The 26,912-nt window shown below is 50.3% G+C and overlaps 1 protein-coding gene across 1 annotated transcript in view; it reads left to right on the top strand.

Annotated features, from left to right (window-relative positions):
• MEST (mesoderm specific transcript) overlaps window positions 1-26,912 on the top strand; it is a 38,257-nt gene that overhangs the window by 7,142 nt on the left and 4,203 nt on the right. Inside the window, exons 2-10 of the mRNA XM_060244625.1 lie at window positions 1,938-2,092; window positions 4,298-4,377; window positions 4,490-4,567; window positions 6,256-6,392; window positions 9,035-9,093; window positions 11,573-11,613; window positions 16,486-16,556; window positions 16,717-16,818; window positions 26,813-26,889. Of these exons, the coding sequence (XP_060100608.1) occupies window positions 1,939-2,092; window positions 4,298-4,377; window positions 4,490-4,567; window positions 6,256-6,392; window positions 9,035-9,093; window positions 11,573-11,613; window positions 16,486-16,556; window positions 16,717-16,818; window positions 26,813-26,889 (799 nt within the window). The 5' untranslated portion in view covers window position 1,938. The remainder of the gene's footprint in view (window positions 1-1,937; window positions 2,093-4,297; window positions 4,378-4,489; window positions 4,568-6,255; window positions 6,393-9,034; window positions 9,094-11,572; window positions 11,614-16,485; window positions 16,557-16,716; window positions 16,819-26,812; window positions 26,890-26,912) is intronic.

Genomic DNA, 26,912 nt, shown 5'->3' with positions numbered 1-26,912 from the left:
GAGAGGCCGAGGCCTTCATAAGAACATCAGAAGAGCCCTGCTGGATCAGACCAGGGAGGGTCCATCTAGTCTCACACGGTGGCCAGTCAGTTCCTCTGGAGGGCCAACAACAGGGCAGAAAGGGTGAGGCCTTCATAAGAACCTCAAAAGAGCCCTGCTGGATCAGACCAGTGAGGGTCCATCCAGTCCAGCCTCCTGTCTCACAAAGTGGCCAACCAGTTCCTCTGGAGGGCCAACAACAGGGCAGAAAGGGTGAGGCCTTCATAAGAACCTCAAAAGAGCCTTGCTGGATCAGACCAGTGAGGGTCCATCTAGTCCAGCCTCCTGTCTCACAAAGTGGCCAACCAGTTCCTCTGGAGATCCAACAACAGGGCAGAGAGGCTGAGGCCTTCATAAGAACCTTAGAAGAGCCCTGCTGGATCAGACCAGTGACGGTCCATCTAGTCCAGCCTCCTGTCTCACAAAGTGGCCAACCAATTCCTCTGGAGGGCCAACAACAGGGCAGAAAGGCAGAGGTCTCCATAAGAACTTCAGAAGAGCCCTGCTGGATCAGACCAGTGACGGTCCATCTAGTCCAGCCTCCTGTCTCACACAGTGGCCAGCCAGTTCCTCTGGAGGGCCAACAACAGGGCAGAGAGGACAAGGCCTTCATAAGAACCTTAGAGGAGCCCTGCTGGATCAGACCAGTGAAGGTCCATCTAGTCCAGCCTCCTGTCTAACAGATTAGCCAACCAGTTCCTCTGGAGGGCCAACAACAGGGCAGAGAGGCTGAGGCCTTCGTAAGAACCTCAGAAGAGCCCTTCTGGATCAGACCACTGAGGGTCCACCTAGTCAGCCTCCTGTCTCACACAGTGGCCAACCAGTTCCTCTGGAGGGCCAACAACAGGGCATGGAGGCTGAAGCCTTCCCTTGATGTTGCGTCCTGGCTCTGGGATTCAGAGGTTAACTTCCTCTGAATGTCGTCGTGATCTGCCCTGAGCCCTCTTGCAGGGAAAGTGGAATAAAAATCAGAGCAAACAATCCAATGTGGAGATTCCCTTTAGCCTTGGGTGGGAGCCATTGATAGACTCATCCTCCAGGAATCTATCTAACCCCCCTTTGAAGCTGCTTATTCCGGTGGCCGTCACCACATCTTCTAGCAGCGAACCCCACATTTCAACCCCTCTCTGAATCAAGTGGTATTCTCTTTTGTCTGTCCTGAACCTACTGCACATCAGTTCACCAGAGGCCCTCATTCGTTTGTCAAGCCGGGCAGCCGACTGTGCAGTCCAATAGAAAATGTTCTCCTCTTCGCCCAGGGGTGTCAAACTCATTTGTTATGAGGGCCGGACCATGTGTGTACCTATTTTAGGTTAGTTAGCTGAGATATAAACTTTATAAAGCACACAGACAAACACAATTAAATTTTTTTAAAAAAATTAAAACATGCTTAAAACATTAGCACTGGTTGGTCTTAAAGGTGCTTTCTTTGTATCTCTCCCATGGGATCCAGGGAAGTGGGCAAAGGAAGCTCTGGCTCTTTCCTTCCTTCCCCAGGGGACCAGGAGGGGGAGGAGCCTCAGCCCATAGAAGGAAGGCAGCCTTGGCTCCGTAGCTCTGCTGTGCGATTGAGAGAGCCTGGCAAAGCAAGCTCTGCCTCCCCCCCTCTTTCTCCCCAAGGAAGGAGCCTCAGCCAATGGAGAAAATTAAGAGGTTTTCCTCCGTAGCTCCTGTGCGATTGAGAGAGCCTAGCAAAGCGAGCTGTGATGCAGAAGGAAGGGAGAAGGAAGCAGATGACAGCCAGTTGCTCAGGGCCCTGATAGGAGCCCTCAGACGGCCTGATTCGGCCCCTGGGCTGCCTGTTTGATACCCCTGCCTTAGTCCTTTGGATGTAGCTTCTGCCGTCTGGTTGACTGCTTGCTAAGGGACCTGTGTGTCGCTCCCTCTCTCCCTTCTAGAATGCGAGAGTGGTGGATCCAGGTGGGCCTTTTGATGGTGCCCCTCATCGCTGTCTACCTGCACATCCCACCTCCCAAATTATCCCCGGCTCTCCATTCATGGAAGTCATCGGGAAGGTATTTCACTTACAAAAAACAGAACATCTTCTACAAAGGTACGTTTAGATTTCTCTTCCCAAAGCGTTTGCGGTAGTGCTTAAAAGAGGGGGGGGGGACTTCCACAGCACGATGTGGGAGTCTCTCTATGTATGAAAGTGATGGTTGAATCACTTTCAGACACAGTCTCGATGTGTTTCACAGTGCCTGAAAATATCAGGGGACAGCTGTGTTGGTCTACAGTAGGAGAGCTTGATTCGAGGCCAAGAGCAATTTAGACATCAGCAAGATTTTCAGGATGTGAGTTTTTGTCACATACGTGGAAATCTTGTTCGTTGCTAAAGGGCTACTGGATTTATGAATACACACACAAACTCACACGCACACACACAAAGCTGAACCAGACCCTTGGTCCATCAAAGCCAGTATTGTCTACTCAGACTGGCTCTCTAGGGCTCATAAGAACATAAGAGAAGCCATGATGGGTCAGGCCAGTGGCCCCTCCAGTCCAACACTCTGTGTCACATAAGAACAGAAGAGAAGCCATGTTGGATCAGGCCAATGGTCCATCCAGTCCAACACTGTGTCACATAAGAACATAAGAGAAGCCATGTTGGATCAGGCCAATGGCCCCTCCAGTCCAACACTCTGTGTCACTTAAAAATGTAAGAGAAGCCATGTTGGATCAGGCCAATGGCCCATCCACTCCAACACTCTGTGTCCCATAAGAACGTAAGAGAAGCCATGTTGGATCAGGCCAAAGGCCCATCCACTCCAACACTCTGTGTCACATAAGAACAGAAGAGAAGCCATGTTGCATCAGGCCAATGGGCCATCCAGTCCAACACTCTGTGTCACATAAGAACATAAGAGAAGCCATGTTGGATCAGGCCAGTGGCCCCTCCAGTCCAACACTCTGTGTCACATAAGAACATAAGAGAAGCCATGTTGGATCAGGCCAATGGCCCATCCAGACCAACACTCTGTGTCACATAAGAACATTAGAGAAGCCATGTTGGATCAGGCCAGTGGCCCATCCAGTCCAACATTCTGTGTCACATAAGAACATTAGAGAAGCCATGTTGGATCAGGCCAATGGCCCCCCCAGTCCAACATTCTGTGTCACACAGTGGCCAGAAAAAAAAGTGCCCTGAGGAGTCCACCAGTGGGACCAGAAGCCCCCCACTTTGGCTCCCCCAGGCACCAAGAATACAAAACATCGCTGCCCAGATGGAGTGTTTCCACTGTGTTCCACCACAGTGTCTCTGTCTGAGGCCTTTCACCTCACGTACTGCCAGGTTCTTTTAATTGGAGATGCCAGGGGTTGAACCTTGGGCCTTCTGCATGCCAGACAGATGCTCTACCTCCTCAATATGAACACACAAAGCTGCCTTATACTGTATCAGACCTCAGGTCCATCCAGATCACTCATGTCTACTCTGGCTGGCAGCAGCTTTCCAGGGTTTCAGGTGGAGGTCTTTCCCATCACCTGTTGCCTGGCTCTTTTATCTGGAAATGCCAGGGACTGAACCTGGGACCTTCTGCATGTCAAGCAGAGGCTCTGCCCCTGAGCTATAGCCCCACATCATGGCTCTCCAGGGTTTCAGGCGGAGGTCTTTCCTATCATCTGCTGCCTAGTCCTTTCAACTGGAAATGTTGGGGATGGAACCTGGGACCTTTTGCTTGCTGAGCAGATGCTCTACCACTGAGCCACAGCCCCACTTTATGGCTCTCCAGGGTCTCAGGCTGAGGTCTTTCCCATCACCTCCTGCCTGGCTCTTTTATCTGGAAATGCCAGGGACTGAACCTGGGACCTTCTGCATGCCAAGCAGAGGCTCTGTCCCTGAGCTATAGCCCCACATCATGGCTCTCCAGGGTCTTAGGTGGAGGTCTTTCCCATCACCTCCTGCCTGGTCCTTTTAACTGGAGATGCCGGGGATGGAACCTGGGACCTTCTGCCTGCCAAGCAGATGCTCTGCCACTGAGCCGTAGCCCTTCCCAGCTAGACTTAAGCTGTTCTATTGCAGACCTACATGGCTGTCCACCTGATATGACTAGAAACCCCTCTGTAAAGTCTCTTCTCCAGCCATTTTCTCACAGCTGAAGAATCCTTCTCTCTGGCAGCTAAATTCGGTTATGTCCAAAATAGAGTGAGGCTTCACCTGAGCTGTGTAGGCCCAATTTATTTTAGATGCATTTCTAGAGCATCGCAGTCTCTTCGTGGAGACTCCAGTGCCTTAATCGGCCTTGTGTTGTCTCCACAGATTCCTCAGGTGCCGTTGGCAGTTCCGACATTGTGGTTCTTTTGCACGGTTTCCCCACCTCTAGTTACGACTGGTACAAGGTGAGGGGACTGGAGGAGCATCGGGGTGGGGGTTTGCGGGGGGTGGGGAGGTGGGCCTGGCTTCTTGCCTGAAGGGTCAGCTTCCTTTCTTCATTTTTCCCTCCTTCTGCAGATCTGGGAAGGGCTGACTGAGCGATTTCACAGAGTGATCGCGCTAGATTTCATCGGGTTTGGCTTCAGTGACAAACCAGTAAGTCCTGGAAGAGACGGAGTGCCTTTGAACGAAGACAACCCAGGTTGCATGAAAAGAGCGCTCCCAGATCAGCCCACTGAGGGTCTGTCTAGTCCAGCCTCCTGTCTCACACAGCACCAACCAGTTCCTCTGGAGGGTCAGCAACAGGGCAGAGAGGCCAAGGCCTTCATAAGAACATCAGAAGAGCTCTGCTGGATCAGACCACTGAGGGTCCATCTAGTCCAGCCTCCTGTCTCACACAGTGGCCAACCATTTCCTCTGGAGGGCCAACAACAGGGCAGAGAGGCCGAGGCCTTCATAAGAACATCAGAAGTACCCTGCTGGGTCAGACTAGGGAGGGTCCATCTAATCCAGCCTCCTGTCTCACACAGGGCCCAGCAACAGGGCAGAGAGGCTGAGGCCTTCCCCTGAGAAGAACATGAGAGCCCTGCTGGATCAGACCAGTGAGCGCTCCCAGATCAGCCCACTGAGGGTCTGTCTAGTCCAGCCTCCTGTCTCACACAGCACCAACCAGTTCCTCTGGAGGGTCAGCAACAGGGCAGAGAGGCCGAGGCCTTCATAAGAACATCAGAAGTACCCTGCTGGGTCAGACTAGGGAGGGTCCATCTAATCCAGCCTCCTGTCACACACAGTGGCCAGGCAGTTACTCTGGTGGGCCAACAACAGGGCGAAGAGGCTGAGGCCTTCATAAGAGCATCAAAAGAGCCCTGCTGGGTCACACCAGTGAGGGTCCATCTAGTCCAGAATCCTGTCTCACACAATGAGGGCCAATGACAGAGCACAGAGGCTGAGGCCTTCATAAGAATGACAGAAGAGCCCTGCTGGGTCAGACCAGTGAGGGTCCATCTAGTCCAGCCTCTTGTTTCACACAATGGCCAACCAGTTCCTCTGGAGGGCCAGCAACAGGGCAGAGAGGCTGAGGCCTTCATAAAAATATCAGAAGAGCCTCTCAGGTAAGCCCAGTGAGGGTCCATCTAGTCCAACCTCCTGTTTCACACAGTGGCCAACCAGTTCCTCTGGAGGGCCAGCAACAGGGCAGAGAAGCCAAGGCCTTCATAAGAACATCAGAAGAGCCTTGCTGGGTCAGACCAGTGAGGGTCCATCTAGTCCAGAATCCTGTCTCACACAATGAGGGCCAACGACAGAGCAGAGAGGCTGAGGCCTTCATAAGAATGACAGAAGAGCTCTGCTGGATCAGACCAATGAGGGTCCATCTAGTCCAGCCTCCTGTCTCACACAGTGGCCAGCCAGTTCCTCTGGAGGGTCAACAACAGGGCAGAGCGGCCGAGGCCTTCCCCTGAGAAGAACATGAGAGCCCTGCTGGGTCAGACCAGTGAGGGTTTATCTAGTCCAGCCTCCTGTCTCACACAGTGGCCAACCAATTCCTCTGGAGGGCCAACAACAGGGCAGAGAGGCTGAGGTTTTCATAAGAACATCAGAAGAGCCCTGCTGGATCAGACCAGTGGAGGTCCATCTAGTCCAGCTTCCTGTCTCATATAGAGGCCAAGCAGTTCCTCTGGAGGGCAAACAGTGCGGAGAGGCCGACTGGATTCAGAGGTTGGCTGCCTCTGGATGTGGAGGTTCCCGTTAACCTATTTTGAGAAATAAGCCCCTGTTGTGTTGTGTGTGGTAGGGCGTGTCAGTTTTCGCTCTGCAATTGTGTCTTCTCCGGGCTTTCCCCACAGAGGCCACACCGATACTCCATCTTTGAGCAAGCCAGCATTGTGGAAGGGCTGCTGTACCATTTGGGCCTCCAGAACCAGCGGGTCAACCTTCTGTCGCACGACTATGGGGTCACCGTGGCGCAGGAGCTGCTTCACAGGTGAAACACGGGAAGTTCTGAAGCTTCTCTTTAAAAAGAAGACTGAAACGTAAAGCACACGGAGACCATAAGGAAACGCAGTGCACCAGGGGTGGCTAGACTGTGGCTAATGGTTGGCTTGTAGTTCTTTCGTACGTATTGTGTGGCTCTCGAAGCCCCCACTGCCCCATTGGCCAGCTTGGAGAAGGCATCCCTCTCTTTAAGTCACCTCAAGCCAAGCAAGAGAGCAGCTGAAGTATGAGCTTAACGTTAAAGTTGCTTTCTTTTCACCTCTTGCTCCCCCATCTTCCTCCCGTCCTTCCTTCACAGAGAGGTATTTGTGAATTTCTTGCATTGAGCAGGGGGTTGGACTAGATGAACCTGGGTGTCCCTTTCAACTCTATGCTCCTTCTCCTCCCTCCCTCCTTTCCTTCCTCCCTTCCCTCTCTTCCCTTCCCTTCCTCCTCCCTTCCTTCCTCCCTTCTCTTGCTCCCCCATCTTCCTACCTTCCTTCCTTCCGGAGAGGTATTTGTGAATTTCTTGCATTGAGCAGGGCATTGAACTAGATGAACCTGGCTTTCCCTTTCAACTCTATGCTCCTTCCCCTCCCTCCTTTCCTTCCTGCCTTCCTTCCTTCCTCTCTTCCCTTCCCTCCCTTCCTTTCCTTCCTTCCTGGAGAGATATTTGTGAATTTCTTGCATTGAGCAGGGGGTTGGACTAGATGAACCTGGGTGTCCCTTTCAACTCTATGCTCCTTCCCCTCCCTCCTTTCCTTCCTGCCTTCCCTCTTTTCCCTTCCCTTCCCTCTCTTCCCTTCCCTTCCTTCCTCCCTTCACTTCCCTCCCTTCCTTTCCTTCCTTCCTGGAGAGGTATTTGTGAATTGAACTAGACGAACCTGGGTGTCCCTTTCAACTCTATGCTCCTTCCCTCCCTTCCTTCCTTCCTCCCTTCCCTCCCTTCTTTGGGAGGGAACCAGTGAAGCAGTTGTGAGTAAGCATTGAAGTGGCCAAGTTTGCAGATGACTCTTAAATTGTTCAGGGCAGTGAGAACCAGAGAGGATTGTGAGGAACTCCAAAGGGACCTGTTGAGGCTGGGTGAGTGGGCGTCAACGTGGCAGATGAGGTTCAGTGTGGCCAAGTGCAAAGTGATGCACATTGGGGCCAAGAATCCCAGCTACAAATACAAGTTGATGGGGTGTGAACTGGCAGAGACTGACCAAGGGAGAGATCTTGGGGTCGTGGTAGATAACTCACTGAAAATGTCAAGACAGTGTGCGTTTGCAATAAAAATGGCCAACGCCATGCTGGGAATTATTAGGAAGGGAATTGAAAACAAATCAGCCAGTATCATAATGCCCCTGTATAAATCGATGGTGCGGTCTCCTTTGGAATACTGTGTGCAATTCTGGTCACCGCACCTCAAAAAGGATGTTAGAGCATTGGAAAAAGTGCAGAAAAGGGCAACTAGAATGAACACTTTCCCTATGAAGAAAGGTTGAAACGCTTGGGGCTCTTTAGCTTGGAGAAACGTTGGCTGCGGGGTGACATGATAGAGGTTTACAAGATAATGCATGGGATGGAGAAAGTAGAGAAAGAAGTACTTTTCTCCCTTTCTCACAATACAAGAACTCATGGGCACTCGAAATTGCTGAGCAGTCGGGTTAAAATGGATAAAAGGAGGTACTTCTTCACCCAAAGGGTGATTAACATGTGGAATTCACTGCCACAGGAGGTGGTGGCGGCCACAAGCATGGCCAGCTTCAAGAGGGGGTTACATAAAAATATGGAGCAGAGGTCTATCAGTGGCTTCTAGCCACAGTGTGTGTGTGTGTGTGTATAAATTTTTGGGTCACTGTGTGACACAGAGTGTTGGAGTGGATGGGCCATTGGCCTGATCCAACATGGCTTCTCTTATGTTCTTCCCTCCCTTCCCTTCCTTCCTTCCTCCCTGCCTCCCTTTCTTCCCTCCCCTCTCTTCCCTTCCTCCCTCCCTCCCTCCTTTCCTCCCTCTCTCCCCTCTCTTCCCTTCCTTCCTTCCTCCCTCCCTCCCCTCTCTTCCCTTTCTCCCTCCCTCCCTCCTTTCGTCCCTCCCTCCCCTCTCTTCCCTTCCTCCCTCCCTCCCTCCCCTCTCTTCCCTCCCTTCCTTCCTTCCTCCCTCCCCTCTCTTCCCTTCCTTCCTCCCTCCCCTCTCTTCCCTTCCTTCCTTCCTTCCTTCCTTCCTTCCTTCCTTCCTTCCTTCCTTCCTTCCTTCCTTCCTTCCTTCCTTCCTTCCTTCCTTCCTTCCCTCCCCTCTCTTCCCTTCCTCCCTCCCTCCCTCCCTCCAACATCAGACTTGTGGCTCTTCTGTTAAGCAAGTTCGGCCACTCCTGCAATATACCAAAGTAGTAAACTGCATAAAGGGACACAGATCAAGATGAGTAGCTGTGTCAGTCTGTCTGTAGCGGCAGAAAAGAGCAAGTGTCCAGAAGCACCTTAAAGCAGAAGTGAGCCGTGACTCCCAGAAGCTTCTCCACGGCCACAGTCTTGTTAGATCTTGAAGATGCCGCTGGAGTCTGGCTCTCTTCTGCAGCACCCAGGGAGATTCCATCCCTTCTCCTGTCAGTCTCAGGCGCAATGATGTTGGTCCAGCTCTGTCTTACGCCCTTCTTTGCCCTTCCGCCCCAGGTACGAGCAGAACAAAACCAGGAGCGTTCTCATCAACAGTCTGTGCTTCTCAAACGGAGGTAAAGTCTTGATTCCAAAGAAATCTTTCTTTGTTCGTCTGTTCCTTTGAAAAAAATCATTTGGGTGGTGGGAATTGCCGGCAGGTTGCAGCCAACCAGTGGTGACCTTGTAAGACGGGTGTTGAACATGTAGCCCAGGGACCAAATCAGGCCCCCCGAGGGCTCCTATCAGGCCCCCAAGCAACTGGCTGTCGTCTGCTTCCTTCTCCCTCTCTCCTGCTTCCCTCTGCATCTCAACTTGCTTTGCAAGACTTGCTCAATCACACAGGAGCTACAGAGCAAAGCCTCTATTTTCTCCACCGGCTGAGGCTCTTCTTTTGGGGAGGAAGGGGAGGAGGGCTAGCTTGCTTTGCCAGGTTCTCTCAATCACACACCAGAGCTACTGAGCCCAGCCTCTCTTCCTTCTATTTGCTGAGGCTCCTCTCCCTCCTGGTTCCTTGGGGAAGGAAGAAAAGAGCCAGAGTTGCTTCTGCCCACTTCCCTGGATCCCGTGGGAGAGATACAAAGAAAGCACCTTTAAGACCAATGACTGCTAATGTTTAAGCATGTTTTATATTAAGTTTTTTAAAAAATCTTTGTGTTTGTCTGTGTCCTTTATGAAGCTTATATCTCTGCTACCTGGCATTACGTTTTATGACAGGGGTGTCGAACATGCAGTCCAGGGGCCGAATCAGGGCCTCGGAAGGCTCCTATCAGGCCCCCGAGCAACTGGCTGTCATCTGCTTCCTTCTCCCTCTCTCTTGCTTCCTTCTGCATCACAGCTTGCTTTGCAAGGCTTGCTCAGTTGCACAGGAGCTACAGAGCAAAACCTCTGTTTTCTCAATTGGCTGAGGCTCCTCCCTTGGAGAGGAGAGGAGCTAGGCAGAGCTTGTTTTTCCAGGCTCTCAATCGCACAGCAGAGCTACTAAGCCAAGCCTCTCTTCCTTCTATTGGCTGAGGCTCTTTCCCCCCAGTCCCCTGGGGGAGGAAGGAAAAAGCCAGAGCTTCCTTTGCCCAGTTCCCTGGATCCCATGGGAGAAATACCAAGAAAGCACCTTTAAGACAAATAAATGCTAATGTTTTAAGCATGTTTTATTTTAAGTTTTTTAAAAAATATATTTGTTTGTGTCCTTTATAAAGCTTATATCTCTTCTACCTGGCATTCCATTTTATGGCACACACGGCCCAGCCTGACAGCATCTCATTTGTCCAACACCCCCGCCTTAGAGAATCCGGGAGAGGGAGGCTTGGGGGCGGGGTGAGCTGGAATTTTCAAATCTCAGCCACTGCTGTTTTACATGCTAATTGAAGAAGAGGAGGTTTTCTTCAAATTGGAGAGCCAGTTTGGGGTAGTGGTTAAGTGTGCAGACTCTTATCCAGGAGAACCGGGGTTGATTCCCCACTCCTCCACTTGCAGCTGCTGGAATGGCCTTGGGTCAGCCAGAGCTCTCTTATCTGGGAGAACCGGGTTTGATGCCCCACTCCTCCACTTGCACCTGCTGGAATGGCCTTGGGTCAGCCAGAGCTCTCTTATCTGGGAGAACCGGGTTTGATTCCCCCCTCCTCCACTTGCCGCTGCTGGAATGGCCTTGGGTCAGCCAGAGCTCTCTTATCTGGGAGAACCGGGTTTGATTCCCCACTCCTCCACTTGCACCTGCTGGAATGGCCTTGGGTCAGCCAGAGCTCTCTTATCTGGGAGAACCGGGTTTGATTCCCCCCTCCTCCACTTGCACCTGCTGGAATGGCCTTGGGTCAGCCAGAGCTCTCTTATCTGGGAGAACCGGGTTTGATTCCCCACTCCTCCACTTGCAGCTGCTGGAATGGCCTTGGGTCAGCCAGAGCTCTGGGAGAACCGGGTTTGATTCCCCACTCCTCCACCTGCAGCTGCTGGAATGGCCTTGGGTCAGCCATAGCTCTGTTATCAGGGAGAACCAGGTTTGATTCCCCACGCCTCCACTTGCAGCTGCTGGAATGGCTTTGGGTCAGCCATAGCTCTCTTATCAGGGAGAACCAGGTTTGATTCCCCACGCCTCCACTTGCAGCTGCTGGAATGGCCTTGGGTCAGCCATAGCTCTGTTATCTGGGAGAACCAGGTTCGATTCCCCACTCCTCCACTTGCAGCTGCTGGAATGTCCTTGGGTAAGCCATTGCTCTCGTAGTTGTCCTTGAAAGGGCAGCTTCTGTCAGAGCTCTCTCAGCCCCACTCACCTTACAGGGTGTCTGTTGTAGGGGGAGAAGGTAGAGGAGATTGTAAGCCGCTCTGAGTCTCCGATTCAGAGAAAAGGGCGGGGTATAAATCTGCAATTCTTCTTCTTCTGATTACATAGTTTGGATCACTTTGGGACAGCAGAGAAACAAAAGTTAGCTTTGGACGTGTCTGCTGAGAATCAGAAAATGTGGCTGACTGCAAAGGCTTTGGCTGAAAGCTGCTTCTGTGGCGCGGGGAAACAGCACGATCAAACCCTTTACCTCTTCCCATCTCTTTTCTGATCACTTGCAGGAATTTTTCCGGAAACTCACTACCCCCTGTTCATCCAGAAGGTGAGTATAGTGGGTGAAAAATTCATTTTACTTTATTTGTGGTTCTTATGGAGAACGGAGGTGGATTAAGGGTTTTTTTTGTTTTTTTTAATCAATTGGGAAAATTTTTTCCTAAACTGTAAAACAAACTGTGGTTTATTGCTCCTAAGAGTCCTGCTGGGTCAGACCAGTGAGGGTCCTTCTAGTCCAGTCTCTTGCCTCCCGCAGTGGCCAGCCAGTTCCTCTGGAGGGCCAACAACAGGGCAGAGAGGCCGAGGCCTTCATAAGAACATCAGAAGAGCCCTGCTGGATCAGACCAGGGAGGGTCCCTCTAGTCCAGCCTCCTGTCTCACACAGTGGCCAACCAGTTCCTCTGGAGGGCCAACAACAGGGCAGAGAGGCCGAGGCCTTCATTAGAACATCAGAAGAGCCCTGCTGGGTCAGACCAGGGAGGGTCCCTCTAGTCCAGCCTCCTGTCTCACACAGAGGCCAGCCAGTTCCTCTGGAGGGCCAAGAACAGGGCAGAGAGGCCGAGGCCTTCATTAGAACATCAGAAGAGCCCTGCTGGATCAGACCAGGGAGGGTCCCTCTAGTCCAGCCTCCTGTCTCACACAGTGGCCAGCCAGTTCCTCTGGAGGGCCAACAACAGGGCAGAGAGGCCGAGGCCTTCATAAGAACATCAGAAGAGCCCTGCTGGATCAGACCAGGGAGGGTCCCTCTAGTCCAGCCTCCTGTCTCACACAGTGGCCAACCAGTTCCTCTGGAGGGCCAAGAACAGGGCAGAGAGGCCGAGGCCTTCATTAGAACATCAGAAGAGCCCTGCTGGGTCAGACCAGGGAGGGTCCCTCTAGTCCAGCCTCCTGTCTCACACAGAGGCCAGCCAGTTCCTCTGGAGGGCCAAGAACAGGGCAGAGAGGCCGAGGCCTTCATTAGAACATCAGAAGAGCCCTGCTGGATCAGACCAGGGAGGGTCCCTCTAGTCCAGCCTCCTGTCTCACACAGTGGCCAGCCAGTTCCTCTGGAGGGCCAACAACAGGGCAGAGAGGCCGAGGCCTTCATAAGAACATCAGAAGAGCCCTGCTGGATCAGACCAGGGAGGGTCCCTCTAGTCCAGCCTCCTGTCTCACACAGTGGCCAACCAGTTCCTCTGGAGGGCCAACAACAGGGCAGAGAGGCCGAGGCCTTCATTAGAACATCAGAAGAGCCCTGCTGGATCAGACCAGGGAGGGTCCCTCTAGTCCAGCCTCCTGTCTCACACAGAGGCCAGCCAGTTCCTCTGGAGGGCCAAGAACAGGGCAGAGAGGCCGAGGCCTTCATTAGAACATCAGAAGAGCCCTGCTGGGTCAGACCAGGGAGGGTCCATCTAGTCCAGCCTCCTGTCTCATACAGTGGCCAACTAGTTCCTCTGGAGGGCCAACAACAGGGCAGAGAGGCCGAGGCCTTCCTAAGAACATCAGAAGAGCCCTGCTGGATCCGGTCAGTGAGGATTCATCTAGTCCAGCCTCCTGCCTCACACAGTGGCCTTCATAAGAACCTCAGAAGAGCCCTGCTGGATCAGACCAGGGAGGGTCCATCTAGTCCAGCCTCTTGTCTCACACAGTGGCCAATCAATTCCTCTGGAGGGCCAACATCAGGGTAGAGAGGCCGAGGTCTTCATAAGAACATCAGAAGAGCCCTGCTGGGTCAGATCAGGGAGGGTCCTTCTAGTCCAGTCTCTTGCCTCACATAGTGGCCAGCCAGTTCCTCTGGAGGGCCAACAACAGGGCAGAGAGGCTGAGGCCTTCATAAGAACATCAGGAGAGCCCTGCTGGATCAGACCACTGAGGGTCCATCTAGTCCAGCCTCCTGTCTCCCACAGTGGCCAGCCAGTTCCTCTGGAGGGCCAACAACAGGGCAGAGAGGCCGAGGCCTTCATAAGAACATCAGGAGAGCCCTGCTGGATCAGACCACTGAGGGTCCATCTAGTCCAGCCTCCTGTCTCCCACAGTGGCCAGCCAGTTCCTCTGGAGGGCCAACAACAGGGCAGAGAGGCCGAGGCCTTCCTAAGAACATCAGAAGAGCCCTGCTGGATCAGGTCAGTGAGGGTCCATCTAGTCCAGCCTCCTGTCTCACACAGTGGCCTTCATAAGAACCTCAGAAGAGCCCTGCTGGATCAGACCAGGGATGGTCCATCTAGTCCAGCCTCTTGTCTCACACAGTGGCCAATCAATTCCTCTGGAGGGCCAACATCAGGGTAGAGAGGCCGAGGTCTTCATAAGAACATCAGAAGAGCCCTGCTGGGTCAGACCAGGGAGGGTCCTTCTAGTCCAGTCTCTTGCCTCACATAGTGGCCAGCCAGTTCCTCTGGAGGGCCAACAACAGGACAGAGAGGCTGAGGCCTTCATAAGAACATCAGAAGAGCCCTGCTGGGTCAGACCAGTGAGGGTCCATCTAGTCCAGCCTCCTGTCTCACACAGAGGCCAGCCAGTTCCTCTGGAGGGCCAACAACAGGGCAGAGAGGCCGAGGCCTTCATAAGAACATCAGAAGAGCCCTGCTGGATCAGACTACTGAGGGTCCCTCTAGTCCAGCCTCCTGTCTCACACAGAGGCCAGCCAGTTCCTCTGGAGGGCAAACAAGAGGGCAGAGAGGCCGAGGCCTTCCCCTGATGTTGCCTCCTGGCTCTGTAGCAGGGACTCCTTTGCATATTAGGCCACACAAACCTGATGCAGCCAATCTTCCAAGAGCTTAAACAGTAAGAAAAGCCGTCTTGAGGTTGAAAAGCAAGGCGGAATGAAGGGATGTTTAGTAGTTAAGAGTAACAAACTAGGCCGTGGGAGAACCAGGTTCAAATGTGCTGTGGAGGTTTGGCTGGGATACCTTGGGCCAGTCGCGCGCACTCAACCTAGCCTACCTTACGGGGTTGTTGTGAAGAGGAGAAAAGGAGAAGAACGTTAGTCCACTCAGGTCCCCCTTGGGCAGAAAGGAGGGGTATAAGCGAAGGCAGTAGTAAGCGGGGCCGAAACTGGAAAGGCCTGATGCTGTGTGAGTTTGCATCTGTTCTCTCTGTGTTCCAGCTCTCTGCTTTAGAGACGCGCTTCCTTCTCGCGGCTGTGTTCTGGCCTCTGAGGCCCTGAATTCCCCTAGAGAAGCAGAAGCTCTAAAATGTCCCCGCTGAACTTGCTGGGAACAGTCAGGCGGCCCCTTGCCTTGCAGCTGCCAGCGGGCTTCCCGGTATCTCAGGGTGGGGCCGCAGTTGGGTTGTAGCCCAAACCCTTTGTCCTCAGGCGTTCCCAGCTTCACTTCCAACTTAGGGATGCTGTGTTTCATAAGGTGTTAGGCAAGACCTTGTTCTGCCCGAGAGCAACTGCCAAACAAAGTAAACAAGACAGGGCTGGAAGGATTAGTGGTCGGATTCAGTACGAGCCTGGAATGGCCTTGGGTTAGTGCATAGCTCTCGCAGAGCTGTCCTTGAAAGGGCAGGTTTTGTCACAGCTCTCTCAGCCCCACCCACCTCACAGGGTGTCTGTGGTGGGGAGGAAAGAAAAGGAGATGGTCAACAGCTCTGAGGCTGATTCAGAGAGAAAGGGTGGGGTATAAATCTACATTCTCTTCTTCTTTGCTACAGCCAACAATATTCTGTTCAATAACCCCACCACAGACACCCTGTGAGGTTGGTGGGGCTGAGAGAGCTCTGACAAAACCTGCCCTTTCAAGGACAGTTCTGCTAGTGCTATGGCTAACCCAAAGTCATTCCAGCAGCTGCAAGTGGAGGAAGGGCGATTCAGACTCGTTTCTCCCAGATAAGAGTCTGCACTTTTAACCACTACACCAAACTGGCTCTCAAAGAAGATGATATTGAATTTATACCCCACTCTTCTCTCTGAATCAGAGTCTTAGAGTGGCTCACAATCTCCTTTACCTTCCTCCCCCATAACAAATACCCTGTAAGGTAGTTGGGGCTAAGAGAGCTCTGACAGAAGCTGTCCTTTCAAGGACAACTCATATGAGAACTATGGCTGACCCAAGGCCATTCCAGCAGCTGCAAGCGGAGGAGTGGGGAATCAAACCCGGTTCTCCCAGATAAGAGAGCTCTGGCTGACCCGAGGCCATTCCAGCAGGTGCAAGTGGAGGAGTGGGGAATCAAACCCAGCTCTCCCAGATAAGAGTCCGCGCACTTAACCACTACACCAAACTGAATAAACATGCTCTTCCTCTATTTACTTTCACGCTTTTCCTCTAGTTGCTAATACATTTATCTATTCTCTTCATTTGTCCCCTTCATCTGCGGCTTATATCATTCTCCTCTCTTCTTTTTTTATTCTCACAACATCCCTGTGAGGTAGGCCAGGCTGAGGGGTTGACTGGCCCAAGGTCACCCAGCAAGTTTCCAAGGATCAAGTCGGGATTTGAACCTGGGTCTCCCAGATAATAATTCAACATTCTTAACCACAGTAAGTGCTCTGGTGAAAGACAAGGTTATATTACTACCATACCTAGAATTCAAAATAGTTTTTCAACGTGTTACTGGAGAATGGTGACGTTACCTGATATCTGGAATGTCATGTAGGCATTTAGGGGTTTTCTCCTTCCTCCCTTTGAGCCAGTCTGGTGTAGTGGTTAAGTGTGTGGACTCTTATCTGGGAGAACCGAGTTTGATTCCCCACTCCTCCACTTGTAGCTGCTGGAATGGCCTTGGGTCAGCCATCACTTTTGCAGGAGTTGTCCTTGAAAGGGCAGCTTCTGTCAGAGCTCTCTCAGCCCCACCCGCCACACAGGGTGTCTGTTGTGGGGGGAGAAGATGTAGGAGATTGTAAGCTGCTCTGAGGCTCTGATTCAGAGAGAAGGGCGGGGTATAAATTCGTGGTCGTCTTCTTCAAGGGCGATCTCTCTCTTTTTTGTCTTTCCTCAAAAAGATTCTCAAAGATGGCGGCCTTCTAACTCCCATCATCACTCGGCTAGCAAACTACTACATATTTGCAAGAGGGTAAGTTAAATTCGTATGTTTTCGGAGCTGGAACTCTTCAGCTTTTTTAGAAAGACCTCGCCCAAGCAACAAAATAAAGAGGAAAACTTCGGGGCCCACCCCTTTGTGAGTCTCTTACTGTTTCTGCAGCCATCTTCCTATTTCCTCTGGATTCTTGCAGGCTCGGGGCAGTCTTCGGACCTTACACACAGCCTTCGGAAGCCGAATACTGGGACATGTGGACGGCGGTCCGAACAAACGATGGGAACCTTGTAATAGACAGGTAAGGCTGCCGGGTCAGCAGTGCAGAGGTAACCGTCTGCTCTCAGGATCTCTGTGGAACTAAACAAGAAGTGACCGTTCTCTTCTGCTCCCTCTCCAAGAAAAGGGGTGTTTCTTTTAAAGAAGCGATATTGTGCAACTGTCTACCGAATGCAGCTGCTTTCCAATGGGGCTGTATTCAACTTGGTTTCTTTCAATGGAGGAGTTCTAAAAGGACGTACTTGGGGCTACCCTTGAAGACTGTTCAGAATCTGTCACTAATGCAGAACAGTGCAGTGGTTTAGATAAAAATATGGAGCAGAGGTCCATCAGTGGCTATTGGCCACAGTGTGTGTGTGTATATATATACCGTATTTTTCGTTCCATAAGGCGCTCCTGACCATAGGATGCACCTTCCTCCTGGGGGGCGATCCGCTGCCTCCGCCTCTGATCCCGGCACTTCCCCTGCACCTGCCTGCCTGGCTCCAGCTTCTTCCAGCAAGCGCTGGGATCGCTCCACGCTGCCCCCACTGCAAACCCAGCACTTTGCAAGCGCCGGCTGCGGAGGGGGCAGCGTGCTTCCTCCGTGCCTGTCTGCCTGGCTCCAGCTCTGACGCTTACAGCAAGCGCCAGGATCCCTCTCTCCACCCTCCGATCCCAGTGCTTGCTTTAAGCATCAGAGCTGAAGCCAGGCAGACAGGCACGGAGGAAGCACCCGCCCCCTCCGCAAACCCAGCGCTTCGTGAGCGCCGGCTGTAGAGAGGGCAGCGTGCTTCCCAATAATAATTCCTAATAATGCCTGTCTGCCTGGATCCAGCTCTGACGCTTACAGCAAGCGCCAGGATCGCTCCCTCCACCCTCTGATCCCAGCGCTTGCTTTAAGCGTCAGAGCTGGAGCCAGGCAGACAGGCACGGAGGAAGCACGCTGCCCTCTCCACAGCCGGAGCTCGCAAAGCACTGGGTTTGCGGAGGGGGCGGGTGCTTCCTCCGTGCCTGTCTGCCTGGCTTCAGCTCTGATGCTTAAAGCAAGCACTGGGATCGGAGGGCGGAGGGAGCGATCCTGGCGCTTGCTGTAAGCGTCAGAGCTGGATCTAGGCAGACAGGCACGGAGAAAGCACGCTGCCCCCTCCGCAGCCGGCGCTCGCACAGCGCTGGGTTTGCGGTGGGGGTAGCGTGGAGCGATCCCAGTGCTTGCTGGAAGAAGCTGGAGCCAGGCAGGCACGAGGGAAGCGCCGGGATCAGAGGTGGAGGCAGCGGATCGCACCCCCCCCCACGAAGGAAGGTACGGTACCTTCGCTCCATAAGACGCACACACTTTCCCCCCCACTTTTTTTGGGGGGGGGAAGTGCGTCTTATGGTCAGAAAAATACGGTGTGTGTGTGTATATATATATATATATATATATATATATATATATATATATATATATATATATAAATTTTTTGCCACTGTGTGACACAGAGTGTTGGACTGGATGGGCCATTGGCCTGATCTAACATGGCTTCTCTTATGTTCTTATGTTCTGGTCACGGCCTGTTCTCGGGAACATTTGGATACCAGTCTGCTCTCTCAAGCCCAATTCAAGGTTTTGACCTTTCAAGCCCAGATTTTTTTTTTTAAAAAACAATTTTTATTTTGAGTATAATGTTTGTAAACAGAGAATTACAATGTTTCAGTAATGCCTTGATTTTCATTTCACATACATACCGTTATATAAAATAAAGTTGTACAGCTATAAAGTGATCACGAGAAAAGAATACTCTTGTGGATAACCCGTTGGTTAAGTGAGGAGGAGAGAGTGGTGTCAACCTCTACCTTATCCAGAATTGGGTACCATTTTGCATAGAAATCATTGGCTGCTTTTATCGGATCTATGGTGTCTATGTCGGCTGTGATTTTTTCCATCGTGATAAAGTCCCAAATTTTGAGGATCCAATTGTCTATGGACAGATTGAGCTTAGATTTCCAGTTCAGGGCTATTATGTTTTTAGCTGCAGTTGTAAGCGAGATAATAAGGGATAGTTTAGAACTTGTAGCCTTTACTGCGTGCCAATCGTTTAGGATAATGGTCTCAGCTTGTCTTGGGATTGTAGTTCCGGAAATGTTTTCTACCTGGGTAATAACCTTTTGCCAAAAAGAGTTGACAATCGGACAGTCCCACCAACAGTGTAGTGATGAGGCTTGCATGCCACAGTTACGCCAGCAAAGTGGGGAGTAGTTATTGTCAATACTGGCGAAGTGCAAGGGGGTGCGGTACCATCTTGACATAATTTTGTAGTTTTGTTGAAAAGTTGCTATTGATTTGGTCTTGCAGACTTCTGAGTCCCATATGGCTTCCCATTGTGTGTTGGTAAGTGTGAGTTTGCATTCTTTGTGCCATTTTTCGCAGTAGGATGGTAGACTGCTACAGACCTGCTGTATTAGAATGCGGTATATTTTAGAGATAAGGCCCTTGGTTTTTAAAGAGGGTTGAGAAATCAAATATTCAAAGTCCGTTTTGGGCCTAGTGGTAGCCAATTTTGAGAAAGAGCTGTTAAGGAAATGGCAGATTTGTAGGTATTCAAACCAGGGGATCTTAACGGTTGTGGATTCCTCTAACTGAGCCTTCGTTTTAATTCTGTTTTTGCTGAAGAGTTGGAATAGAAAGACCGTTGATGCAGATTCCCAAGAGCAGAATGAGGGGAACTGGAGGGCTGGGGGGAACCAGGGCTGTTTTAAAAATGAGGAGAGAATAGATAGGTCCGGGGCCAGGTCTTTCCGGACCTGGTCCCAAGTTGTGATTAAAGCCTGACTAAAAGTATTGAGAATAGTCCACGGAGGGCGGTCTTTTTTCTTTAGCCATAAAAATTCGTGGTATTTGTAAGGAGATATGTGAGTCTCTTCTATGTAGACCCATGCTGGGCGCGGTCTTATGTATAGTATATTGACCATGGACGATACTACAGAGGCTTTGTAGTAGAGGTACAGGTCCGGGAAAGCTATTCCTCCTTTGTTTTTGGGTCTTCTAATTGTGGTAAAGCGGGTTCTGGGAGGTTTATTGCCCCATATAAAATTTGTCAGTAGGGCCTGCCACTTCTTGAATAGTGTTGCTGGAATGTTAATGGGGAGGGCTCGAAATAGGTAGAGGTATTTCGGAAAAATAAATGACTTAGTTGTGTTAATCCGTTCTATCCACGACAGAGCTAGGGGGTTCCATGATTGTAGAGTTGTTGTTGTTTGTTGGTATACTGCTGTGTAGTTTATTTTGAGAAGGTCTTTAAGGTCGATCGGGATCTTTACTCCTAAGTACGACCAGGATGAGTTAACCCATTGGTAAGGGTATAGGGCTTCGATTGATGATTGGGTATCAGAGGAGATATTTATTGGGAAAATAAGGGATTTAGATAGGTTAGTAGATAGCCCTGAGTGCTTTCCAAACTCCAGGAGGAAGGGAGACAGTACCGCCAAAGATTCCAAAGGGTTTTTTAGGTAAAGAACCATGTCGTCTGCAAATAAGCTGATTTTATAGGTGGCGTTGTTGATGCTGATGCCATGGATGGAGGAGGACTGCCTTATGTAGTTCGCTAGTGGTTCAATTGCTATAGCGAACAACAGTGGGGACAGAGGGCATCCTTGGCGGGTCCCCCTGGAGAGGGAAAAGTCTGGGGTTGAAACCCCGTTGATATGCAGCAGGGCTTTCGGGGAGGAGTAAAGAGACTCTATAGTTGATAAAAATTTAGGGCCGAACCCCATTGTTTTCAAAACTAAGAGTAAGTATGTGGGTTCCACACTATCAAAGGCTTTCTCAATGTCTAGAGCCAGAATACACGATTCATAGGGTTGGAATTTGCCATATTGGATGATGTTAATGGTTTGGCGAATGTTATCTGTGATTTGACGTTTTGGGATAAAGCCTGTCTGGTCCTCATGAATGTATTGGCCAATGAAGGAGTTTAGACGGGCGGTTAGAATAGAAGTTAGAAGTTTATAGTCAGTGTTGAGGAGAGAAATTGGGCGGTACGCTTTTGGGTCTAGTAGGTCCCTTTCCTTTTTAGGTATTAAAATTATTTTTGCTAGTTTCCAGCTTTCGGGGATTGTTCCGGAGTCCAGGACATGGTTGCAGATTTCTGTGAAAGGTTTGAGAATATTTTGAGAGAATTTCTTGTAGAACTCAGACTGGAAGCCATCTCTCCCTGGGGTCTTGTTGATCTTGGCGTTTTTAATTGCTGTTTGGACTTCCAACGGTGTAATTGGAGAGTCCATGCAGCTTTGATGGTCTGGGTCTAAGTTTGGGAGGATTTCGGGTTTATTGAGAAAGTTTTTTATAGGTCCTGGGTCTGGGTTTTTAGAGGTATATAGTTTTTGAAAGAATTCCTGGAAAATTTGTCTAATTTTGGGAGGGGAAGAGTGGGTTTTCCCTGTTGCATCTCTTATTAGGTGGATTTGTCGGTCTGCTAGTTCCGTTCTAAGTTTCCATGAGAGGATCTTTAAGGATCTAGGGTGGTTGAACCAGTATTTTTGTTTGGTGAACAGGAGGTTTTTCTTAATAGTGTTGGATTCTAGTAATTCCAATTTTTTGCGTTCAAGTAATAATTTTTTATAGGCCTTCTTGGCACAAGTACGTTTATGTAAGGCTTCCAACTCTTGGATAGATTTTTGCAGGGTTATTCTAGCCTCTTGTCTTCTCTTATTATAGGCCGCACTTAGTGAAATGCATTTGCCTCGGAGGACTGCCTTGAACGCATCCCAGATTACTGGTTTTGAAACCCCACAGTCTGCGTTTAGTTCGAAAAAGTTTTTAATTTCCTTCTCGATCTCTTCGCACGCTTTGGTGTCCAGTAGGAGGGCCTTATTGAAAGACCAGGACCGTGTGTGTGGTTCTCTTATGTTTATGTTTATGTGACATTCTACCCAGGCGTGGTCAGATAAGGTTCTAAGGCCAATGTCTGAATAACTGAGCTGAGGGATCAATGAGTTTGAGGTCAGGAAATAGTCTATGCGGGTGAAAATGTTGTGATATGGTGAAAAGTAAGTGTAGTCTTTCACTCCCTCGTGTTGAAGTCGCCAAATGTCACATAAGTGATGCTGATTTATTAGGGAGTGAAGGGAAGTGTATGTTTCCTTAGGTGATTTCATTGGGGGGTGTGATCTATCCCAGGAGTTATTCATTATACAGTTAAGGTCCCCTCCTATTACTACCTGTCCCTCTTGGAATGAGGACAGTTTGGCAAGAGTTTCCTGCATGAATGTGAACTGGTTGTTGTTTGGGGCATATATGCATGCAAAAGTGTACATGAAGCCTTCTAGCAGGCCTTTAATGAATAGGTAGCGCCCCATTTGGTCTACCTCTTGAGCTAATGGAGAGAAGCGTACCTTATTGGAGATGAGAATAGCTACCCCACGGGATTTGGATGTTCCTGTTGCTTGGAATTGAAGGGGGAAGCGTTTGGTCCGGAAGACTGGATGATCCGTATTCTTCAGGTGGGTCTCTTGTAGAAAAAGAATGTCTGGTGAGAGTTTAAGGAGAGCTGACTGAGTTTTCTTTTTTTTTATAATGTTGTTAAGACCACGACAGTTTAAAGAAATTAGCTTAATGTCGCCTGTCATGGTACTGAGTGTAGGGGGGTGGGGTGAGTGGAGAGGCGTTGTGCCTTGCAGTCAAAACATATAGCCTTTTTAGGGAGTGTTGCGGTGCAAAAGAATATATTTCCTTGAGGTGGCCTTGTGTGTAGCTTTGGCATGATCCAGTGTGTCACATCGGGAGAGCAGATCTGTGGTAAGATCCTGGGACTGGCTAGGTGGTATGCGTTTCTCATGGAGGGCCTGCGGGTGACCATGTGACCTAGTATGGTGACTGCCAGGGCTCCACTTTTGAATTTCCCTGGTGGGCTGGTGGTGGGAGTCCGGGTTGGAGTCTTAAGGGCATGGTTCTTTGGCTGGGAGAGAAAGGTTGGAAGTTTTAGGACAGAGATGCCTTGTTGCCATGCCCGTGCCAGTATAGTCGTTATTTTGCTACAGGGGATCTCCATATGAGATGCTTGGCAATTGTAGGTTCAGGTGCATTACATTTAAGAGGCCTGTAGGTGGCAGTACCGCGCTGTAGTTTAATTACAAGGGCTCGTCTTTTGGGTTGCTCGTAGTGTGAGGCACTTCGTTCCTGTAAAAGGCTCGGTGTGCGGTTCGCCATTGGCTGCAACGGATAGCCTATCAGGTTAGGGGCAGAGTTGTGGCGTCTTTTAAGAATAGGCTTTCCTATGGCTGCTCGGGAAGCACCGGGAAAGAAGAGCAAATAAAGCATGCCAGCTAGTGTGATTTTGGGTATGCAGAGCATGAAAAGAGAAACAAAAAGTAGTGCAAAAACAGAAACAGAACACCCCAAGAACCCCTCCCCCCCTCCCTCTCCCGTCCGACTCCCCCCCTCACCCCTCCCTCCCCCACCCCCCCCTCTCCCACCCCATATAAAACCAGATTTGAAGCCAATCGGCTGCCTCCACGAAGGCCCACCCCCAACAGAATGAGCACAACAGCGCATCCTCACGCCCCCTTTCCCCAGCAACTGACAGAAAGGCCTGTTGGTTCTGGGACTTCCATGAAAGCTGTTTGGGGGGCATCTTAGTTTGCAGTCCTCTACGTGTGTTCCTAGGTGGAAGTCCCATTGAACTTGCTGGGATATACTGAGTAAACAGAAGTAGGGCTGTCTTATGGGTTTATGTGTCAAGATAGTGGGCGATGGCAATAAAAAAGGCCAACGCCATGCTGGGAATTATTAGGAAGGGAATTGAAAACAAATCAGCCAGTATCATAATGCCCCTGTATAAATCGATGGTGGGGTGTCATTTGGAATACTGTGTGCAATTCTGGTCACCGCACCTCAAAAAGGATATTATAGCATTGGGAAAAGCCCAGAAAAAGGCAACTGGAATCATTAAAGTTTTGGAACACTTTCCCTATGAAGAAAGGTTAAAATGCTTGGGGCTCCTTAGCTTGGAGAAACGTTGACTGCGGGGTGACATGATAGAGGTTGACAAGATTATGCCTGGGATGGAAAAAGTAGAGAAAGAAGTCCTTTTCTCCCTTTCTCACAATACAAGAACTCTTGGGCATTCAATGAAATTGCTGAGCAGTCAGGTTAGAACGGATAAAAGAAACTACTTCTTCACCCAAAGGGTGATTAACATGTGGAATTCACTGCCACAGGAGGTGGTGGCAGCTACAAGCATAGCCAGCTTCAAGAGGGGATTGGATAAAAATATGGAGCAGAGGTCCATCAGTGGCTGTTAACCACAATATATATATGTGTGTGTGTATATACACACACACACACACATTGGCTACTGTGTGACACAGAGTGTTGGACTGGGTAGGTCACTGGCCTGATCCAACATGACTTCTCTTATGTTGTTCTGTGAGACAGAGTGTTGGACTGGACAGGCCTTTGGCCTGATCCAACATGGCTTCTCTTATGTTCTTCTGTGACACAGAGTGTTGGACTGGACGGGCCTTTGGCCTGATCCAACAGGGCTTCTCTTATGTTGTTCTGTGACACAGAGTGTTGGACTAGAGGGGTCACTGGCCTAATTCAACATGGCTTCTCTTATGTTATGTTTTTGTTGCGATCGCCAGCTTTCTTCCTTCGTTGGACAAGGCCACGTCCTTTGGAAAGCGAAGGAGCTGGGAGCGCTGTGGAGTTTGATGCCTTTCCTCCTGCCAGTGCCTCAGTTCTGGAACTTTTGTTGCAGTTAAACAGGAATCCTTTTCCCACCGAGCACAGCCCTCTCCGAGGAACACAGAATCGAATGTTCTGTGTTCCATTTAAGCGTCGAGAATCTCTTGCGTCCCTGGCCTGCGGCTCTGTTGTCTCTGAGACCCAACAGGAGGACTATCCTGTTTCATGGACAGAGTCTTCGCTTTGTGTTGGTGCCGTAAACGAGCATTTCTGCTGGGTCTTGTTACAGTTACCTGCAGTAACCTGGAAGGGTGTGTGTGTGTGTGTTTGTGTGAATTCAGTTAAAGTCGCAAGATGAGGAGAGGGAATGCAGAGCTGGAAGGGGACCCCGGGGGTCATCTAGCTCAACCCCCTGCACAAGGCAAGGGGGGGGGAACCCCCTCCAGAATCCTCGGGCAAATCCGTCCTGAAGGAAAATTCCTTCCTGCCCCCAAAGTGGTGATTGGCCGACTTCCAATTTCGAGCCTATTCCAGTTTGGGGTGGGTGTCGCTCTGGTTTTTGGGCAAAACTCTATGGTTCGAAGTCCCCACTGCCCCGTCGGGCAGGTTGGAGAAGGCATTTCCCTCTTTAAGTCACTTCTCCAAGCCCAGCCGCCCGGCGGCTTCCTTCTTTGTGCCTCTGAAACATCTGACATTCATGTCTTGTGGCTCTCAAACATCTGACGCTTATTCTACGTGGCTCTCGTGTTAAGAGTTTGGCCACCCCCTGATCTAACATAATAAACCGATCCCTTTGTTTCTACTTCTAGGAGCAAAGGGATCAAATGATTAAAGGGCTGGAACACTTTCCTTATGAAGAAAGGTTGAAACGCTTGGGACTCTTTAGCTTGGAGAAACGTCGACTGCGGGGTGACATGATAGAGGTTGACAAGATAATGCATGGGATGGAGAAAGTAGAGAAAGAGGTACTTTTCTCCCTTTCTCACAATACAAGAACTCGTGGGCATTCGATGAAATTGCTGAGCAGACAGGTTAAAACGGATAAAAGGAAGTACTTCTTCACCCAAAGGGTGATTAACATGCAGAATTCACTGCCACAGGAGGTGGTGGTGGCTACAAGCATAGCCACCTTCAAGAGGGGTTTAGATAAAAATATGGAGCAGAGGTCCATCAGTGGCTATTAGTCACAGTGTGTGTGTGTATATATATATATATATAAAAATTTTGCCACTGTGTGACACAGAGTGTTGGACTGGATGGGCCATTGGCCTGATCTAACATGGCTTCTCTTATGTTCTTATGTTCTTACGGACTTTCGTGCTGGATTCCTCAGACGACTCACGAGGTGTTTTTCCTCATATGAACTATGAATAACAGATTATGAATAAGAGACTGACACATGACTTGTTATGGCATTACTTAGCATCCCTGATGTATGAGTGATTGTTGGTACAATAATTATCTTGTTATAAGAAGTCACCAGGTCCCGGATGGCATACATCCAAGAGTTCTGAAAGAACTCAAAGACGAACTTGTGGAATCTTTCATCGGAATCTGCCTCCGTTCCTGAGGACTGGAGGGTAGCAAATGTCACCCCCATCTTTAAAAAGGGTTCCAGAGGAGATCCGGGAAATTACAGGCCAGTCAGTCTGACTTCAATACCGGGAAAGTTGGTAGAAACCATTATCAAGGACAGAACGAGTAGGCACATTGATGAACACGAGTTACTGAGGAACTTTATCAAAAGCTTTCTGGAAGTCAAGGTAAACGACATCCGTTGCGTCCCCTTTGTCCACATGTTGGTTCACCTCCTCGAAGAACTCTTTTAACAGTGAGGATGCTGTTGCAGGTATTCCGCTTGGGGGTTTCATGAAGGCAGCAGTTTGGCTGCTGTGTGAACCGGATGTTGGATTGGATGGGCCTCTGGTTAGATCCAGCAGGGCTCTCTTTACGTTCTTTTGCCTCCCGAGGGACAGAACTCGCTGCTCCACGAGGCGGCAACAACGGACCGACCGACAACTTGGGTCAGCCTTAGCTCTCGCAGAGCTGTCCTTGAAAGGGCAGCTTCTGTCAGAGCTCTCTCAGCCCCACCTCACAGGGTGTCTCTTGTGGGGGAAGGAGATTGTAAGCCACTCTGATACAGAGAGAAGGGCAGGGTATAAATCTGTGGTCGTTGTCTTCTTACTTTGTCAGCTACCTCCTGTAGGCTCTTTGGAGAGGCGGCATAGAGAAGGGTCCGTCCGATGGGCTGCTCTTATGGGTGCTGGGCTGTAAAGCTGTAGGCCTTTCTGCTGAAAATTGGCTACTGGTTAGAGCGATCGATGCGTCTGCTCCTGGATTCCGATCCTGACGTCTTCATTTGCTCCTTCAGTATTTTACAGTACATCAACCAACGAAAGCAGCACAGAGAGCGCTGGGTCGGGGCCCTGAAATCCAGCTCTGTTCCTTGTGAGTAGGAAATGGTTCTCTTC

Source organism: Heteronotia binoei, chromosome 8, assembly GCF_032191835.1.
Source record: "Heteronotia binoei isolate CCM8104 ecotype False Entrance Well chromosome 8, APGP_CSIRO_Hbin_v1, whole genome shotgun sequence".
In the NCBI taxonomy this organism is placed as follows: domain Eukaryota; kingdom Metazoa; phylum Chordata; class Lepidosauria; order Squamata; family Gekkonidae; genus Heteronotia; species Heteronotia binoei.
Note: the sequence above shows the minus strand (reverse complement) of the source record. Positions and strands in the feature narration are given on the sequence as shown.